Source organism: Pseudophryne corroboree, chromosome 12, assembly GCF_028390025.1.
Source record: "Pseudophryne corroboree isolate aPseCor3 chromosome 12, aPseCor3.hap2, whole genome shotgun sequence".
NCBI lineage: Eukaryota > Metazoa > Chordata > Amphibia > Anura > Myobatrachidae > Pseudophryne > Pseudophryne corroboree.
Genome location: NC_086455.1, coordinates 83245079 through 83263687, shown reverse-complemented (window position 1 = coordinate 83263687; position 18609 = coordinate 83245079). Strand labels below are relative to the sequence as shown.

Sequence of the window (18609 nt, the reverse complement as noted above, 5' to 3'; positions counted from 1 at the left end):
CAGAAATCTACGGCTTGCGTTTAAACTATGAATTCCTTAAAATAGATCATTTAACTGCTCAAGAATGCCCAATCAGAAAGCAGTTGAAGAGATGTCCCTACAGCAGACTTCAAACATTGGAGCAGATCAGTGCCCAGGAAATTGAAAATGAAATAAACTTTAATATTTGTGATTCTAGAGATGATAGGTTTGTGGGCATTGGGCAATGGGATTGTCAAGTTTAAAATATGTTCTAGTGCTTTACAGAGGGTTTCAGGTGATTAAAATCGGCACTCACATTAAAGGGCAATTTCAAGGTTGATTGCAAAACAACATTTTCCTCTAATGGGCAAAACCATGTGCACTGCAGGAGGGACAGATGTAACATGTGCAGAGAGAGTTAGATTTGGGTGGGGTGTGTTCAAACTGAAATCTTAATTGCAGTGTAAAAATAAAGCAGCCAGTATTTACCCTGCACAGAAACAAAATAACCCACCCAACTCTAACTCTCTCTACACCTGTTATATCTACCTCCCTGCACTGCACTGCACATGGTTTTGCCCATTAGAGGAAAATGTTGTTTTGCAATCAACCTTGAATTAGGCCCTAAGTGCATAGCCTGGCAAACTTTACACTATGTATCTTTTTAAATTTTCACCTGACACCCTCAGAGAAGCCACTGCCTCGTAACTATAGCCCCTAGTGGGAATAATGATTTATTATTCCGGACTGGTGTTGAATCACACAATCTTTTAGTGTATTAAATAAATTATTAAAAATCAATAATTAAAAATAAATAACTAATGTGTGTGTCAAAAATGACCTTGAACATTGTGCTAAAGACACGGGGACTGGTTCCCTACTACCATTGTACTTTTGATTGGCTGTGTAGTATTTAATGTAGGCCGTCCGTTGTCATACTGATCTCGGTGGGTAAACTGAGCTGCACTTCTGCGTTCTATTGGTAATAATAATTTTTTGCTGCTGTAGAAAGAACGGTAACAAAGTTAGGAAGAGACACATAATGGCCCCCTCAGACAACTGCTCACTGAGCTATTTCTACACTGTAATAACAGACTATACTTGTGTCATCTTAGCAAGATCACCCTTGTGTTTGTCTTAGGATGAGAATGCAACGTTGGAGCAAAGGTAAAATAAAAAAAATAAAGGCTTGCATTGCGACTTAGGGGCCAGCATTGAAGTGGTTAAGCATGTGCATAATCCCATGTAACCCAATATCATCGGAGCAGACCTGCTGTTCTCCCCATAACAAGGGAGCTAAGGACAGGGATAGATGTTTTGCCGAGCAGCAGCTGTGTTACCGAGGCAGCAAATGGCCGAGAGATTTTCTGGTGTAAAATATTCTACACAAAGCAGGAATATGTCAGGGTTTTTTTTTCTTGACCCAACAACTGCTTTCATTTAACCTTCCGCTAGATATCGGGCACTTAACATTCATATATTTCACATTTCCTATGGAATAACAGTCTTGGGTTTCTCCTTTTATTTCTATGAACTTTTTTTTTTTTCCTAATGAATATTGGTTTTGTGAAAACATAATTAATATGCTCTCACATTACGGAGCAACATAAAAGGATCCTTTTGTCCTGCCCTGTTTTACCCTGCATGAGGATAGAAAGACTGGATGCCATGTCCCTGCAACGGGAGAAAGGTTAAGTAATGTAAATAAAACAGAGGCCGCTAAGGATAAGGACACACATTTAAAGTGGGGTTGTCAACACAAACAGAGTGCGGTTTAAAGGCACATAAACTGCATGCATGTTATTCCTCCAAAGCTAGGCTCTTTAGGTATGTCTCTTCTCTATTCCTTTTGATAACCAGAGGAATTCTATGCAAATGAGTGTAGAATTCATTTTAACACTATCCTATAGTCTTGGCAAGAAAGTTGGACGGTCCATGGGTAGATTATAGAAATGGAATGAAGAAGTAGATAAAAAAATAAATAGACAAGTCCTTGTGTGATCGATATAATGAATGTGGTTTTACATGAGTATAATATTCCATTTATAGTTAAACATGTTGAGCCCAATGCAGAGTGTAAAATGCATTCGGTAAGAAAGCTGCAGTTGCCTGTATATGTAAAGCTGCACATATCGCAGGCTGCGTGCAGGCATACTTCACATGCACTATTTGCACACACTTTTAAGCTTCAGTAGAACTTAAAAAAACAACAACTCCTTTTTAATATTGTCGATCCATCTTTGTGCCGATCCGCATCTGTTTGCAATGGCTCATATATGTCCTTACTGTATGCTGCCTACTTTAGTCAGCCACTTCCCTCCCTCGTTCCGTCTCTCCAGAATACCACTGAGTGTAAGTGTCTGAATCGTGCACATCTGTATAGCCACGTATGTACAATTTCCATACGGATGTTTTCTTTCACGTATTCAACATGACATACTGTAAATGTTTTTGGGGTTTTCCTTTCCTCACAGAAGTCCAAATTTTCCAATTAGAATGTTCTTAAATATAAGAAATATTTTACAAAATCTTCAAATTCTTGAGGGATTTTTAGGAACACACCTGAAGCTTTGAAGCACTCGGGGGTGATAGGTGGGGGAGTATACACAGTCAGAATGGCGAGGAATTCACCAAAATGATGCTCTAGACTTAGCAAGACCCATAACATTATCGGCAGTAAACCTGATCTCATCACCCCTCCTCATGTATCTCTGAACGGCTCTGCTCACTTTACTTACAGAGACTTTTATCTACTGCTTGCTGCAATGCAAATAGTAACACTACTAACTGGTAATAATCACACTCTCTCCCTCTCTAACCCCTCCCTCCCCCTCCAGCTCTGGTTCTCTCTCTCTCTCTCTCTCTCTCTCTCTCTCTCTCTCTCTCCTGCACTCCCCAATAAGAAACTATTTTGGCTGGATGAGTAGATTCTTGGTCCCTTGGATGGCAGACTTGCTGAAGTTTTGAAAGAAATTGTGATCGCAGTGGCCGTCTTCTGTTAGTATTCTGAGGTTTGTTGGCATCTAATCCAGTTTCTGCATTTTACATTGATTAATGCTGACCTATGTTCTTCCTTCCGTTTTCCATCCCATCTCCATCTCCCTCATTACATACTTACCTCAATACTCCTATCCCCCTTCTGTCTCCTGCTTTATACATTTTTGGTAATGTGAAAAAAACAACAACAGTGAAACAAATCTTTGTAACACACAACGCAACACAAATGCATAAACAATCCATACTCTCTCTAGTTTAGTTTGCCCATAACAGCCAATCACATTCTGTTTTTCCTTTAACCGACACCTTCTAGAAAATAATAGCTAGAATATGATTGGTTGCTATGGGCAACATCTCCCGCACTTTAGTAAATATACCCCTAACGTGTGTGTCTCCAGTCTGTTCTTCAGTCTCTACACATCGGCATCCATTTGTGCTATACTAATCCGTACAATCGTTATATAAGTTGTATGATTTGCACATTTTCTGATTTGTATAATTACACCTGCTCTGAGAATTTCCGCACATCTTGACGCACAACTGTTGTCACATGTACATTAGTGCCCTGTTTTATTCTTTATACATTATTTCCTTGCCTGCCTGGAGCTGCGGAATTAGTGGTGCATTATAACTAAGCTTTGATGGTCATTTCTATAATATCTGGGCAAAGTTGAAAGACAAAAAGGAAAATATGAGATAATGTTGCGGTGTCTCTTTTACAGCGAACCAGTATCAGAATTGTGTAAACATACTGACTCACTTATTCATTGTCACATCTAACCTCTTTGTTTTTTTCTTTGCAGCAATGTCATCCTACCTCTTCATTATCAAGTCTGAGTTACCAGCCACTGTATCCGGGTTCTTGTCTGGAGACCATAGTGGGTAAGTGTCAGCCATCCCCAGACACTAATAACATGTCACTCTGAAGCCTAGGTTTCTTCCTTTCCTTGTATTCTTCACCCAGTCCAGAAAATCCTGTGTTCCCCATACACTTCATCCCTACCAGGTGTCCGCCTGAGGCTGACATTTTCCCAGCGAAACCTGCTTATTCGTAACCTTCTGTAATCCTGGTATTGGGTTGTGGTGTAGAAACAACTTGTTATTGTGCAGGATAAGTTGGCTTCATTAACTGCCTTGTGTTTCTATTATACCCTTTTACACTGCCAACCGGGTCCAGCCCGAATCATTGAACACCGGTTTATTGCCGGTGGTCCCCCCTTGGCCGGCACTTGGTGATGACATCATCTCCAAGCACCAGTAAGCCGGCTCTCCATAGGTTTGTAACGGGACCCGGGTCACCCATTTACATCTCCCCATTACCTGTGTCCTTCACGGGTCAAACCCTGCTCGCTACCTGGGTTGGACCCCTAGGTCACTGGTCCCGGGTTATTTTTGTGGGACCCTTTTGAACCAAGTCGCGTACCGGCAATAACCCTGGTTATTGTGGCTGTGTTAAAGGGGCTATTACACCTATCCTGAATTGCCTGTTTTTGTTCATTGTGGCAATATAACAAATTTCTCTATCGTCCTAGTGGATGCTGGGGTTCCTGAAAGGACCATGGAGAATAGCGGCTCCGCTGGAGACAGGGCACAAAAAGTAAAGCTTTAGGATCAGGTGGTGTGCACTGGCTCCTCCCCCTATGACCCTCCTCCAAGCCTCAGTTAGATTTTTGTGCCCGGCCGAGAAGGGTGCAATCTAGGTGGCTCTCCTAAAGAGCTGCTTAGAAAGGTTTAGCTTAGGTTTTTTATTTTACAGTGAGTCCTGCTGGCAACAGGATCACTGCAACGAGGGACTTAGGGGAGAAGAAGTGAACTCACCTGCGTGCAGGATGGATTGGCTTCTTGGCTACTGGACATTAGCTCCAGAGGGACGATCACAGGTACAGCCTGGATGGTCACCGGAGCCTCGCCGCCGGCCCCCTTGCAGATGCTGAAACGAGAAGAGGTCCAGAATCGGCGGCAGAAGACTCCTCAGTCTTCTTAAGGTAGCGCACAGCACTGCAGCTGTGCGCCATTTTCCTCTCAGCACACTTCACACGGCAGTCACTGAGGGTGCAGGGCGCTGGGAGGGGGGCGCCCTGGGAGGCAAATGAAAACCTTTTTTGGCTAAAAATACCTCACATATAGCCTCCGGGGGCTATATGGAGATATTTAACCCCTGCCAGAATCCGTTAAGAGCGGGAGACGAGGCCGCCGAAAAAGGGGCGGGGCCTATCTCCTCAGCACACAGCGCCATTTTCCCTCACAGAAAGGCTGGAGGGAAGGCTCCCAGGCTCTCCCCTGCACTGCACTACAGAAACAGGGTTAAAACAGAGAGGGGGGGCACTAATTTGGCGTTAGAAATATATAAAAAAGATGCTATAAGGGAAAACACTTATATAAGGTTGTCCCTATATAATTATAGCGTTTTTGGTGTGTGCTGGCAAACTCTCCCTCTGTCTCTCCAAAGGGCTAGTGGGTCCTGTCCTCTATCAGAGCATTCCCTGTGTGTGTGCTGTGTGTCGGTACGTGTGTGTCGACATGTATGAGGACGATGTTGGTGAGGAGGCGGAGCAATTGCCTGTAATGGTGATGTCACTCTCTAGGGAGTCGACACCGGAATGGATGGCTTATTTAGGGAATTACGTGATAATGTCAACACGCGCCAAGGTCGGTTGACGACATGAGACGGCCGACAAACAATTAGTACCGGTCCAGACGTCTCAAAAACACCGTCAGGGGTTTTAAAACGCCCGTTTACTTTAGTCGGTCGACACAGACACAGACAGGGACACTGAATCCAGTGTCGACGGTGAATAAACAAACGTATTCCTTATTAGGGCCACACGTTAAGGGCAATGAAGGAGGTGTTACATATTTCTGATACTACAAGTACCACAAAAGAGGGTATTATGTGGGATGTGAAAAAACTACCGTAGTTTTTCCTGAATCAGATAAATTAAATGAAGTGTGTGATGATGCGTGGGTTCCCCCCGATAGAAAATATGGGCGATATACCCTTTCCCGCCAGAAGTTAGGGCGCGTTGGGAAACACCCCTTAGGGTGGATAAGGCGCTCACATGCTTATCAGAACAAGTGGCGGTACCGTCTATAGATAGGGCCGTCCTCAAGGAGCCAGCTGACAGGAGGCTGGAAAAATATCATAAAAAGTATATACACACATACTGGTGTTATACTGCGACCAGCGATCGCCTCAGCCTGGATGTGCAGAGCTGGGGTGGCTTGGTCGGATTCCCTGACTAAAAATATTGATACCCTTGACAGGGACAGTATTTTATTGACTATAGAGCATTTAAAGGATGTATTTCTATATATGCGAGATGCACAGAGGGATATTTGCACTCTGGCATCAAGAGTAAGTGCGATGTCCATATCTGCCAGAAGATGTTTTTGGACACGACAGTGGTCAGGTGATGCAGATTCCAAACGGCAAAAAGGTGTATTGCCGTATAAAGGAAGAGGAGTTATTTGGGGTCGGTCCATCGGACCTGGTGGCCACGGCAACTGCTGGAAAATCCACCGTTTTTACCCTAAGTCACATCTCTGCAGAAAAAGACACCGTCTTTTCAGCTTCAGTCCTTTCGTCCCTATAAGAGTCATATCTGCCCAGGGATAGAGGAAAGGGAAGAAGACTGCAGCAGGCAGCCCATTCCCAGGAACAGAAGCGTTCCACCGCTTCTGACAAGCTCTCAGCATGACGCTGAGACCGTACAGGACCCCTGGATCCTACAAGTAGTATCCCAGGGGTACAGTTTGGAATGTCGAGACGTTTCCCCTGCGCAGGCTCCTGAAGTCTGCTTTACCAAGGTCTCCCTCCGACAAGGAGGCAGTATGGGAAAAAATTCACGAGCTGTATTCCCAGCAGGTGATAATTAAATTACCCCTCCTACAACAAGAAAAGGGGTATTATTCCACACTATATTGTGGTACTGAAGCCAGAAGGCTAGGTGAGACCTATTCTAAATCTAAAAAAATTTGAACACTTACAAAGGTTCAAATCAAGATGGAGTCACTCAGAGCAGTGATAACGAACCGGGAAGAAGGGGACTATCTGGTGTCCCGAGACATCAGGGATGCTTACCTCCATGTCCCAAATTTGCCCTTATCACTAAGGGTACCTCAGGTTCGTGGTACAGAACTGTCACTATCAGTTTCAGACGCTGCCGTTTGGATTGTCTACGGCACCCCGGGTCTTTACCAAGGTAATGGCCGAAATGATGGTTCTTCTTCGAAGAAAAGGCGTCTTAATTATCCCTTACTTGGACGATCTCCTGATAAGGGCAAAGTCCAGGGAACAGTTGGAGGTCGGAGTAGCACTATCTCGGATACTGTTACAACAGCAGGGGTGGATTCTAAATATTCCAAAATCGCAGCTGATCCCGACAACAAGTCTCCTGTGCTTAGGGATGATTCTGGACACAGTCCAGAAAAAGGTGTTTCTCCCGGAAGAGAAAGCCAGGGAGTTATCCGAGCTAGTCAGGAACCTCCTAAAATCAGTGCATCATTGCACAAGGGCCATGGTAAAAAAATGGTGACTTCCTTCGAAGCAATTCCAGTCGGCAGATTTCATGCAAGAACTTTTCAGTGGGATCTGCTGGACAAATGGTCCGGATCGCATCTTCAGATGCATCAGCGGATAACCCTATATCCAAGGACAAGGGTGTCTCTCCTGTGGTGGTTACAGAGTGCTCATCTTCTAGAGGGCCGCAGATTCGGCATTCAGTTTTGGATGTTGGTGACCACGGAGGCCAGCCCGAGAGGCTGGGGAGCAGTCACACAAGGAAAAAATTTCCAGGGAGTGTGATCAAGTCTGGATATTTTTCTCCACATAAATATAGCTAAGGGTAAATTTATAATGCTCTTAGCTTAGCAAGACCTCTGCTTCAAGGTCAGCCGGTATTGATCCAGTGGGATAAAACATCACGGCAGTCGCCCACGTAAATAGACAGGGCGGCACAAGAAGCAGGAGGGCAGTGGCAAAAACTGCAAGGACTTTTCGCTGGGCGGAAAATCATGTGATAGCACTGTCAGCAGTGTTTCATTCCGGGAATGGAAACTGGGAAGCAGACTTCCTCAGTAGGCACGACCTCCACCCGGCAGAGTGGGAACTTCATGGGGAAGTTTTCCACATAATTGTAAACCGTTGGGAATTACCAAAGGTGGACATGATGGCGTCCCGTCTGAACAAAAAACGGGACAGGTATTGCGCCAGGTTAAGAGACCCTCAGGCAATAGCTGTGGACGTTCTGGTAACACCGTGGGTGTACCAGTCGGTGTATGTGTTCCATCCTCTGCTTTTCATACCTAAGGTACTGAGAATTATAAGACGTAGAGGAGTAAGAACTATACTCATGGCTCCGGATTGGCCAAGAAGGACTTGGTACCCGGAACTTCAAGAGATGCTCACAGAGGACTTATGGCCTCTGCCGCTAAGAAGGGACTTGTTTCAGCAAGTACCATGTCTGTTCCAAGACTTACCGCAGCTGCGTTTGACGGCATGGCGGTGGAACGCCGGATCCTAAGGGAAAAGGCATTCAGGAAGAGGTCATTCCTACCCTGGTCAAAGCCAGAAAGGAGGTGACCGCACAACATTATCACCACATGTGGCGAAAATATGTTGCGTGGTGTGAGGCCAGGAAGGCCCCACGAAGAAATTTCAACTCGGTCGATTCCTGCATTTCTTGCAAACAGGAGTGTCTATGGGCCTCAAATTGGGGTCCATTAAGGTTCAAATTTCGGCCCTGTCGATTTTTCTTCCAGAAAGAATTGGCTTCAGTTCCTGAAGTCCAGAAGTTTGTCAAGGGAGTATTGCATATACAACCCCCTTTTGTGCCTCCAGTGGCACTGTGGGATCTCAACGTAGTTCTGGGATTCCTCAAAACACATTGGTTTAAAACCAGTCAAATCTGTGGATTTGAAGCATCTCACATGAAAAGTGAACATGCTCTTGGACCTGGCCTGGACCAGGCGAGTGTCAAATTGGTGGGTTTTTTTTCTCAAAAAAAGCCCATATCTGTTTGTCCATTCGGACAGGGCAGAGCTGCGGACTCGTCCCCAGTTCTCTCCCTAAGGTGGTGTCAGTGTTTCACCTGAACCAGCTTATTGTGGTGTCTTGCGCCTACTAGGGACTTGGAGGACTCCAAGTTGCTAGATGTGGTCAGGGCCCTGAAAATATAGGTTCCAGGACGGCTGGAGTCAGGAAAACTGACTTGCTGTTATCCTGTATGCACCCAACAAACTGGGTGCTCTTGCTTTTAAGCAGACTTTTGCTAGTTGGATGTGTAATACAATTCAGCTTGCACATTCTGTGGCAGGCCTGCCACAGCCAAAATATGTAAATGCCCATTCCACAAGGAAGGTGGGCTCATCTTGGGCGGCTGCCCGAGGGGTCTCGGCTTTACAACTTTGCCGAGCGGCTATTTAGTCAGGGGCAAACACGTTTGTAAAATCCTACAAATTTGATACCCTGGCTAAGGAGGACCTGGAGTTCTCTCATTCGGTGCTGCAGAGTCATCCGCACTCTCCCGCCCGTTTGGGAGCTTTGGTATAATCCCCATGGTCCTTTCAGGAACCCCAGCATCCACTAGGACGATAGAGAAAATAAGAATTTACTTACCGATAATTCTATTTCTCGGAGTCCGTAGTGGATGCTGGGCGCCCATCCCAAGTGCGGATTATCTGCATTACTTGTACATAGTTACAAAAATCGGGTTATTATTGTTGTGAGCCATCCTTTCAGAGGCTCCGCTGTTATCATATTGTTAACTGGGTTCAGATCACAGGTTGTACAGTGTGATTGGTGTGGCTGGTATGAGTCTTACCCGGGATTCATAAATCCTTCCTTATTGTGTACGCTCGTCCGGGCACAGTACCTAACTGAGGCTTGGAGGAGGGTCATAGGGGGAGGAGCCAGTGCACACCACCTGATCCTAAAGCTTTACTTTTTGTGCCCTGTCTCCTGCGGAGCCGCTATTCCCCATGGTCCTTTCAGGAACCCCAGCATCCACTACGGACTCCGAGAAATAGAATTATCGGTAAGTAAATTCTTATTTTCTAGTACAATGTCATTAATAAATGTAGTGCACTTTACTAGTGTAATGGATCTACCATTAAGGACAAGCACGGGCAGCTGTTTGCTTCTCTCATGCAGTAGCGTACCTTGTCCAGTACTAGAGGTAAGTATGGGTAGAAATGCCAGGACTCCTTTCTATAACTAGCCCCCATCCCGCCATGCGTTTTTCTTTTACTCCCATCTATAACCTGACCCCTCCGACCTTCATGCTGCAACAAATGAATAAGAAGGTGCCTCCGTTCTGATGGGCACCCAGTCCTGTCTATGGACTAGTGCAGTTTTGGAAATGAAAAGGAATTGGTTGGTTGCTGATGTCACTAATGTACTAGTTTTCTTAAATGTCCTCTTCTATTCAGGGCAAGATTAAGGTTTGTGGGAGGCCCTAGGCAACTACCGTATATATGCAGTGTCTAAAGTGCTTTATATGTTAAACCACAGGTAGCCAAACTGTTCCTCTCCAGCTTCCATGGAGCAGCAGGAAAATTTGCAGTGGTGCAGGGTGGGTTGCACAAACCGTACCGTGCCTAATTGTAAATCATGTACTCTTTGTTGATTTGTGCTTTCATCCATTAACATCTAAATAAAATGGTGAAAACATATATGTATGCTTTCTCAGGGCCTGGTACCTCGATGGCCGATTACTATTAATAATGACTTCAGTGTGCATTGTACTCCCACTGGCGATGCTTTCCAAAATAGGTAAGGAACAAAGAAAACGCAACAGACTCTTTAAATCCTTGTTGGGCTGGCAAGGGATGGCAAAGTAAAGGGGCCCTAGTAGAAGGTAGAGGGACCTTTTTATTTGGGATATTTTAATTTGTTTCAGCCAGGGGGCCTGGCTTGTTAAGCCATTACTTGGGTTGCAGTAGTGTGTTGTCTGTTATACAAAAATAAAATCTTTACAGGAGAACATTAAAGGGCAGCTCTTACTTATGGTATTCCATTAGTGGTAAAGCCCGTCCTTATTCGGTCCCACAAAACGACATGAATGATCTGTGACAGGCACTGGAAAGGCTGTTATTCTGAGATTTAAGATCCAGGTACCAAGCACTGTAAAATAAAACATACCAGAAATGTAAACCCTTAGCTCTGCATTAAGATCAGGTTCCATATAAATTGCTTTTTATTTCACTGTTATTTTACAGGCTTTCTTGGCTACACAAGTAGTTTGTCATTTTTCTTTATGGTCTACTTTGCTATTGTGGTAAGTTCTTAAAATAACTATTTTGGGGGGGCTTAAGTGGCCAAAATGACTTTTACTCCTTTTTTCACTTTTTTAATGAGTCCATGCTGAACGGAATGTCCTGTGTTTTAAGTCATGGTGGTTACAGGAGAGAAATATTGTGCACAAATGAATTTTCATAATCCAGTTTTAGGAAGTCTTTAGAGTTTAATATACCCGTAGAGAACAAATATTATTTTATACCTTGTATAAATATAACGAGAAAGTTCTAACTTGGTCTACACCCAAGTCTTTCACCTTTTTAAAGTAAGTGGTGTAGCACCCAGTTGCCTGATAGATTTCCATGTGCGATGTGCTTGAACTTCAGAATCTATACAGTTGTATTTGTGTCCACAGTATTGTGTGATCCCAATGCATATACCATTTCATTTTAGTCATTGTCCAGATTGTTCGGTCAATGTAGACCCCTTAGGAGCTGACTGGGTGGTGGTGGTTCTGTGCTTTCTTATTGAATACATAGCTTCCACATCTCATGAAGATGTGGATGGTGTAGATGGGATTTAGATACCTGGTATTCAGATTGAGTGTGACAGCCCATGCAGCTGCTGTAACTGAGACCAGAGTAGTCTTCATGTACCTTGCAAAATCACCTGTTCATCATGTACATTCTAAGAACCGTCCCACTCCCTTGATAACACACATTAAGACTTGCATCTTCATAAGCGCCTATGGGCCCTACTCATAGCTCATTAATCTACCTCTCTTACCTACCTCCACTATATTTATTACTTCACCCTCCTGGTCACACCCCTCCTTTAGACTGTAAGTCCTCATAAGCAGATTCCTCTTCCCGTTTTCTACACCTAGCACTATCCCTGTCACCAGTACGCCTCAGTTCCCAGTCTCCCATCCCCCACCAGCAACTCTGAAACTGTTGTCCATCCACTTGTTTGGTACAGTATTACTGAATGCTGGTTACTTGCCATCCTGGCTATAATGAGTTGCCTTGTGTTTGATTTTATTATTTAATAGTTAACCTATATTATTGTATGTACTAGTATTAGGACTCTGCAAATGTTGGGTTACCTCAGTCTGTCCTCGTCCCGTTCTATCCTGATCCACCGTCCTCTCTGCTGCTCTGTCCTGCCCAGTCCCGCCCCCATATTTGCCCCTTTCCCACTGCCCAAATGGGTTCTCCTTCACTCCGAGATCTACCCTGTCTTTCTAGCAAGAGGAACCATAGGAGGGGCGACGAGCAGCAGCAGCATGTTGGACATGGGGCAGACCTTAGATAATTATCTATATATAGTTTTACAACTGTTTGGTTATTCCTTTATGGCGCTGTGGATAACTTTTGATAACAATATCTCAGAGATACAGAGGGGAGGTCTACAAAGTCACCATGATTACTTCCGGGTGATTGTACTGTGAATTAATTAACCCACTCCTTGATACACTTTCAGCTATGGACCGGATTCAGAGGTGTATGGTAATGCCGCCGTAGCTATGAATGTGTGCGCAGATGCTGTGAGAAAATATGAAAATGCCACAGCCGTACAACTCTCAATCTAATGTCCATAAAGATGAAATGCATTGTGTACCAGTTATGAAAACAGTGAGAGAAATATAGGTTGTGTTCTCCATACTGAACTCAAGGTTTATACATTTCAGTCGCTCTATTTAAATATCTGTTTTTTTGATCAGTACAAACATTCATTGTACATAGTTAATAAAGGGGAGTTTTCAGTTGACTGTTTGAAATGTTATCCTTTATCTGATAAATGGGGGTAATTCCTCAGCTGCTGGGTATTTGTCACTAATGTGGCCTTATAATCACTTGGCGATAAGGTTTGGGAAGGGGTTTTATGATTTTTATGCTGTAGTAATAGCCACTGGTGCCTGGATAGTCATTTCTGGCCTAGTTCTGTAGATGTCATTGCTGCTGCTACATATCTCATGCAGCAGATTCCCATGTTTCATTTCCTGTAGGGTATCCCGTTGATGGGTTGACACCAGGAGGTCGAAAGGGAGACAGGTTCAAATGGTCGACACATGAAAAAAGGTTGACATGAGTTTTTAGACTATGATTGGGAATAGTAACCTTGCCCGAAACCTGGCGAGCGAACGCGGTGCACCAATTGGGGTTCCACATGCTCAAAGGTAAAATTTGACACAAAGAAAAAATCCAAAACTCATGTTGACCTTTTCATGTGTCGACCATTTGGTGTCGACCTGGACATTGTCGACCTTCTGACTGTCGACCCATTGACCCATAACCTCCTGTAGAAAGAAGACAAGAGCTGTTGTATAGCGTCGTCCAATGTCTCCTCTCCTACATCAGTGCAACAAGTTGCTGAATTCTGTATCCAATGTAGCATGAAATAACTTTATAGCCCCTAAAATGATACCACTGCATTCCTGTCTTCAAATAATCTGTCCCATTACACTGAAAGTTGTACATTAGACCAGCTCGTTAGCTGCTGTGGAACTACAATTGCCAGCATTTCCAGCCACTCACAAGGGGATGCTTGGACAATGCTACATTTCTAAGAATTCAGTAATTACTAAGAACTTATTCAGTAAATTGTGTTCTTCCCTACAAATGTTATGGGGATGCCAAAATGTTCAGGAAAAATGGGGTATGACAGTGTTACTATATAAATTGGGAAGGTGAGGGGTGTCTTTATAATACCCCTGTTTTAAGGGATCACCTGTACATCTGCCGAGTGAGTTAGAATGTCTACAGAATATCGAAATGACGTTAGGGGGACATTCACAAATGTCGATGTGAATTTTTTTTACGTTTCTAATGTTGAACTTTAACATGTCAACACCAGAATGTTGACAGTACATTTTTCTGTTATTTTCAGCGTTAGGCTAAAATAAGGGAAAAATTATGTTGAAATTCTGGTGTTGACATGGTACATGTCGATATTTTAACCATGTCAACATTCAGAAGCTGTACATTCTTCTGAATGTGAATTTTTACTACCACACACTACTAATATTAGACTAGTTTCCAATACTAACTAAACCATTATCTGTGTTCTGTTTCCAGGTTGTGATTAAAAAGTGGTACATTCCCTGCCCACTCCCCCTGAATCACACTCTGACATACTTGGAGGTAAAAGCATTTTCTATGGGATTTGCATAATAAAATGTGGATTAAATTATTATAGTGACATGTTCCAAAGTCAATGTCATTAATGTCATATACTAAATTTATTTATATTGTGCTCCTACAGATTAGACCCATTGCCAAAAAAGTTCCAAATAAAGTGTTCTAAGATGAGAAAGCGTTGCGTCTTTACTTTCTCTTGGCTTTTCACATAAGCAGGGTGGTCTGATCCCAGGAAATGTGTAGAGAATGCTAACTTTGTAGAGACAGATAAAAGGTATAAACACTGTGGTAATGTGGGGAAGTTGGGTATCGGGTAAGAGAGATACTGTAGTCCCTACAGTATGCTACTGGGCACTGGCTATATGTAAGGGGCATTGGGATACTATGCTTATTACCAGGCTGTATAAAGTGTCTGTCTGCTATAATGGGCTTGAAGATAGATAATGGAGTGCATGTGCTAGTGAACTAAATGGAATAGCATGTTAGGAAGGGCACAGCTCTATAAGGTGCACCTGCAGCGTATGCTGGCATCGGGTTTTACAGTGCATCCGGAAAGTATTCACAGCGCTTCACTTTTTCCACATTTTGTTATGTTACAGCCTTATTCCAAAATGGAATAAATTAATTTTTCCCCTTTCACACAAAACCCCATAATGACAACGTGAAAAAGTTTTTCTGAGATTTTTGCAAATTTATTAAAAATAAAAAGTAAGAAATCACATGTACATAAGTATTCATAGCCTTTGCTCAATACTTTGTTAATGCACCTGTGGCAGCAAATACAGCCACAAGCTTGGCACACCTATCTTTGGGCAGTGTCGCCCATTCCTCTTTGCAGCACCTCTCAAGCTCCACCAGGGTGGATGGGAAGCGTCGGTGCACAGCCATTTTCAGATCTCTCCAGAGATGTTCTTTCGGATTCAAGTCTTGGCTCTGGCTGGGCCACTCAAGGACATTCACAGGGTTGTCCTGAAGCCACTCCTTTGATATCTTGGTTGTGTGTTTAGGGTCTTTGTCCTGCTGAAAGATGAACTGTCGCCACAGTCTGAGGTCAAGAGCACTCTGGAGCAGGTTTTCATCCAGGATGTCTCTGTACATTGCTGCATTCATCTTCCCTCTATCCTGACTAGTCTCTCAGTTCCTGTCACTGAAAAACATCCCCACAGCATGATGCTGCCACCACCATGCTTCACTGTCGGTATGATATTGACCTGGTGATGAGCAGTGCCTGGTTTCCTCCAAACATGATGCCTGGCATTCACGCCAAACAGTTCAATCTTTGTCTCATCTGAGAATTTTGTTTCTCATGGTCTGAGAGTTCTTGAGGTGCATTTTGGCAAGCTCCAGGTGGGCTGCCATGTGCTTTTTACTACATTTGGTGTGCATGTAATAGCCGTAAGCATTACAGACTGGCCGTTTAGTGTGCCTAGGGTAAAATCCTTCCCCCAGCGCAGATTGTAGCAGTATGAGCACTGGCTTTATAATGGTGGGTACGAGTCTTGCAAACCTTTTGTTTATGTTATGAAAAATTATATTTACCTTTTTGTGGCATCGGGCAACTTATGATGAGCAGGAGACTGTGATGGGATTCAGGTAGTTTTATTATAATCTATTTGTTTTTATTATTTTTATTATTATTATTATTATTATTATCATTATCCTTTATTTATATGGTGCCACAAGGGTTCCGCAGCGCCCAATTACAAAGTACATACACAAATAATCAAAACAGGAAAACAGCAACTTACAGTTGAAGACAATATAGGACAAGTACAGGGTAAATAAACATAACAGATGACACTGGAATAAGTATCAGGTGGCTGAAGACTGCTGGATTTGGTGCAGTTGAAGATTATTAAAGTAAGAGAAAGGATAAGCACATGAGGGAAGAGGGCCCTGCTTGTGAGAGCTTACATTCTAAAGGGGAGGGGTAGACAGACAGGGGTGACACAGATGGGGTACATAGAGAGCGTTAGGATGAGATTTGGCTAAGTTTGGTGAAGAAGTGGGTCTTGAGAGCCCGGTTGAAATTTTGTAGAGAGGTGGACAGTCTGAGGGGGAGAGGTAGGGAATTCCAGAGAACTGGAGCAGCACGTGAAAAATCTTGAAGGTAGGAGTGCGAGGAAGTAATCAGTAGGAAGGAGAGTCGGCGTGCATTAGCAGAGCGAAGAGGACGGGTGGGAGTGTAAAGGGAAATAAGGTCGGAAATGTAGATGGGAGAGGAATGGATGAGGGCTTTGTAAGCGAGTGTGAGTAACTTGAAATGGATTCTGAAAGGGAAGGGAAGCCAGTGAAGGGCTGGTAGGAGAGGGGAGGTGGACATAGTACGTTTGGTAAGGAAAATGAGCCGGGCAGCAGCATTGAGGTTAGATTGAAGTGGAGAGAGGTATTTGTATGGAATGGCAGTCAGGAGGAGATTACAATAGTCCAGTCTGGAGATGACCAGTGAGTAGATAGGAGTCTTAGTGGCATCCTGGGTCAGAAAGGGTCTGATCCTGGAAATATTTTTTAGATGAAAACGGCAGGTTTGTGAGAGGTGCTGAATGTGTGGTTTGAAGGAAAGGGAGGAGTCAAGGATTACTCCAAGACAGCGCACTTGGGGGCTAGAGGAGATAGTAGTGCCATCAACAGATAATGAGCTTGTAGGAGGTGAGGTTATGCGGGAGGAAGGTAAGATGATCAGTTCGGTCTTAGACATATTAAGTTTAAGAAAGCGCTGGGACATCCAAACAGAGATAGCAGAGAGACAGTTGGAGATACGAGTGAGGAGAGCAGGTCTGGAGGGGAAAGATAGATTTGAGTGTCATCAGCATAGAGATGATATTGGAAACCAAAAGGACTAATGAGCTTACCTAGTGTGGACGTATAGACGTATATATGTTTGGCGTGGAGCTACAGTTGTGGGGCAGAAAATGTATATGGTAGGCATAATAATGAAGCAAAGATCCATTTACTTGCAGTTGGCACAAAAGTATGTGGGCATGAGTCCGTAATGATGTTCTATATATTGTGCCCCTTCAGCAGACCACTATGTGGTGTTTATGGGAATTTGGTGGGCATGGCATGTTATAGAGGACACCGGTTAAATGTGTATTGTGAGCATTGGTCTGCTAAGAATGGTAATACATTTTTATTATTACACGTTTTAAGGTTTTTTAATACTTTTGTAGTTCTTAAAATGTCCATCGTTGCCATAGTTTGCTTATTAAGTTGCATTTGTCACGTAATCACTGTGTGGCATCCACTACCTCCGTAATATGTCAGGGCCTCCTAACAGGGCTGGACTGCCCATCTGGCACTTCTGGCAAATGGCCTGATGGGCCGGTCCGGCCACAAAGCGTGAGACCAGGGCTGTTTGCCCGGCTAACAGAAACAAGGGCTGGCCGAGCAACTCTACCTCCTGATGATCTGCTCAGCCGCCCGGCATACAGAGAGACGGGAGCATGCCACGAGGCCAGACCCCTTTGCCTCATGGCACACCTCTGTTAGCCATAACCACTCCATCCTGGTAATGCACGCGCACCTGCTCATTACTTTGTCAGGCCGCCCCTGCCTCCTATTGATCAGTTTGGCAATGTCTCAGTTAGTGTTCACTCTAGGAGTGAAAAGGGGCAGGGCGCCGGACTCCGGGGACACGTGCGCGCGGCGAAACGGGAGCGTGGCCACGCCTACGTCATTTTAGGGGGCGGTGCGGCCCACAGACGCTACTATAGACAGCGTCTGTGGCCGGCGACGTCACTGTTGGGGGCGTGCCCAGCACCTCCGTCGGTGCTGGGCTTCCCCCAGCCCTCTCCCAATGCGTGAATGGATGCCGCGCGCATGCGCACGGCATCTATACGCGCCGGGAGGGCAGGAAGCGGGCGGCTGTTCTAGCAGGGCGCCGCAAAAGGGCAGGGCGGGTTTTGCCTGCTAAAAAACGGGCAGGGCGCGGCGCCCTGCTAAAACAGCCTAGAGTGAACACTATCTCAGTGATGTGATGTCCCTCGTCCCTAGGAAATTAGTCAAACCAACAAAATGGTTGCCGTCACTGTGTCATATCATGCTGCAGACTGCTCCATAAAATATATATTACAGTCTCCAGTCATCACTTTCTAGAGAACTTGAAAACTACTGCGACTGTATATGAAAGGAATGATATAGTATATAGTATTAGGGCAGAAGGTCTCTGGATGAATGTCCCCCTTTCTCTAACGTCCTAGTGGATGCTGGGGACTCCGTAAGGACCATGGGGAATAGACGGGCTCCGCAGGAGACATGGGCACTTTAAGAAAGAAT

The 18609-nt window shown here is 44.4% G+C and overlaps 1 protein-coding gene and 1 long non-coding RNA gene across 2 annotated transcripts in view; one reads left to right on the top strand and one right to left on the bottom strand.

Moving 5' to 3' along the window:
• The window catches only part of SLC38A6 (solute carrier family 38 member 6), a 206297-nt gene that overhangs the window by 145835 nt on the left and 41853 nt on the right, over positions 1–18609 (top strand). Inside the window, exons 6-9 of the mRNA XM_063947708.1 lie at positions 3762–3840; positions 10647–10729; positions 11176–11234; positions 14272–14337. Coding sequence (XP_063803778.1) covers positions 3762–3840; positions 10647–10729; positions 11176–11234; positions 14272–14337 — 287 coding nt within the window. The remainder of the gene's footprint in view (positions 1–3761; positions 3841–10646; positions 10730–11175; positions 11235–14271; positions 14338–18609) is intronic.
• The window catches only part of LOC134980745 (uncharacterized), a 42831-nt gene that overhangs the window by 2923 nt on the left and 21299 nt on the right, over positions 1–18609 (bottom strand). The window contains exon 2 of the long non-coding RNA XR_010190468.1: positions 10961–11080. This is a non-coding gene — a long non-coding RNA (uncharacterized LOC134980745). The remainder of the gene's footprint in view (positions 1–10960; positions 11081–18609) is intronic.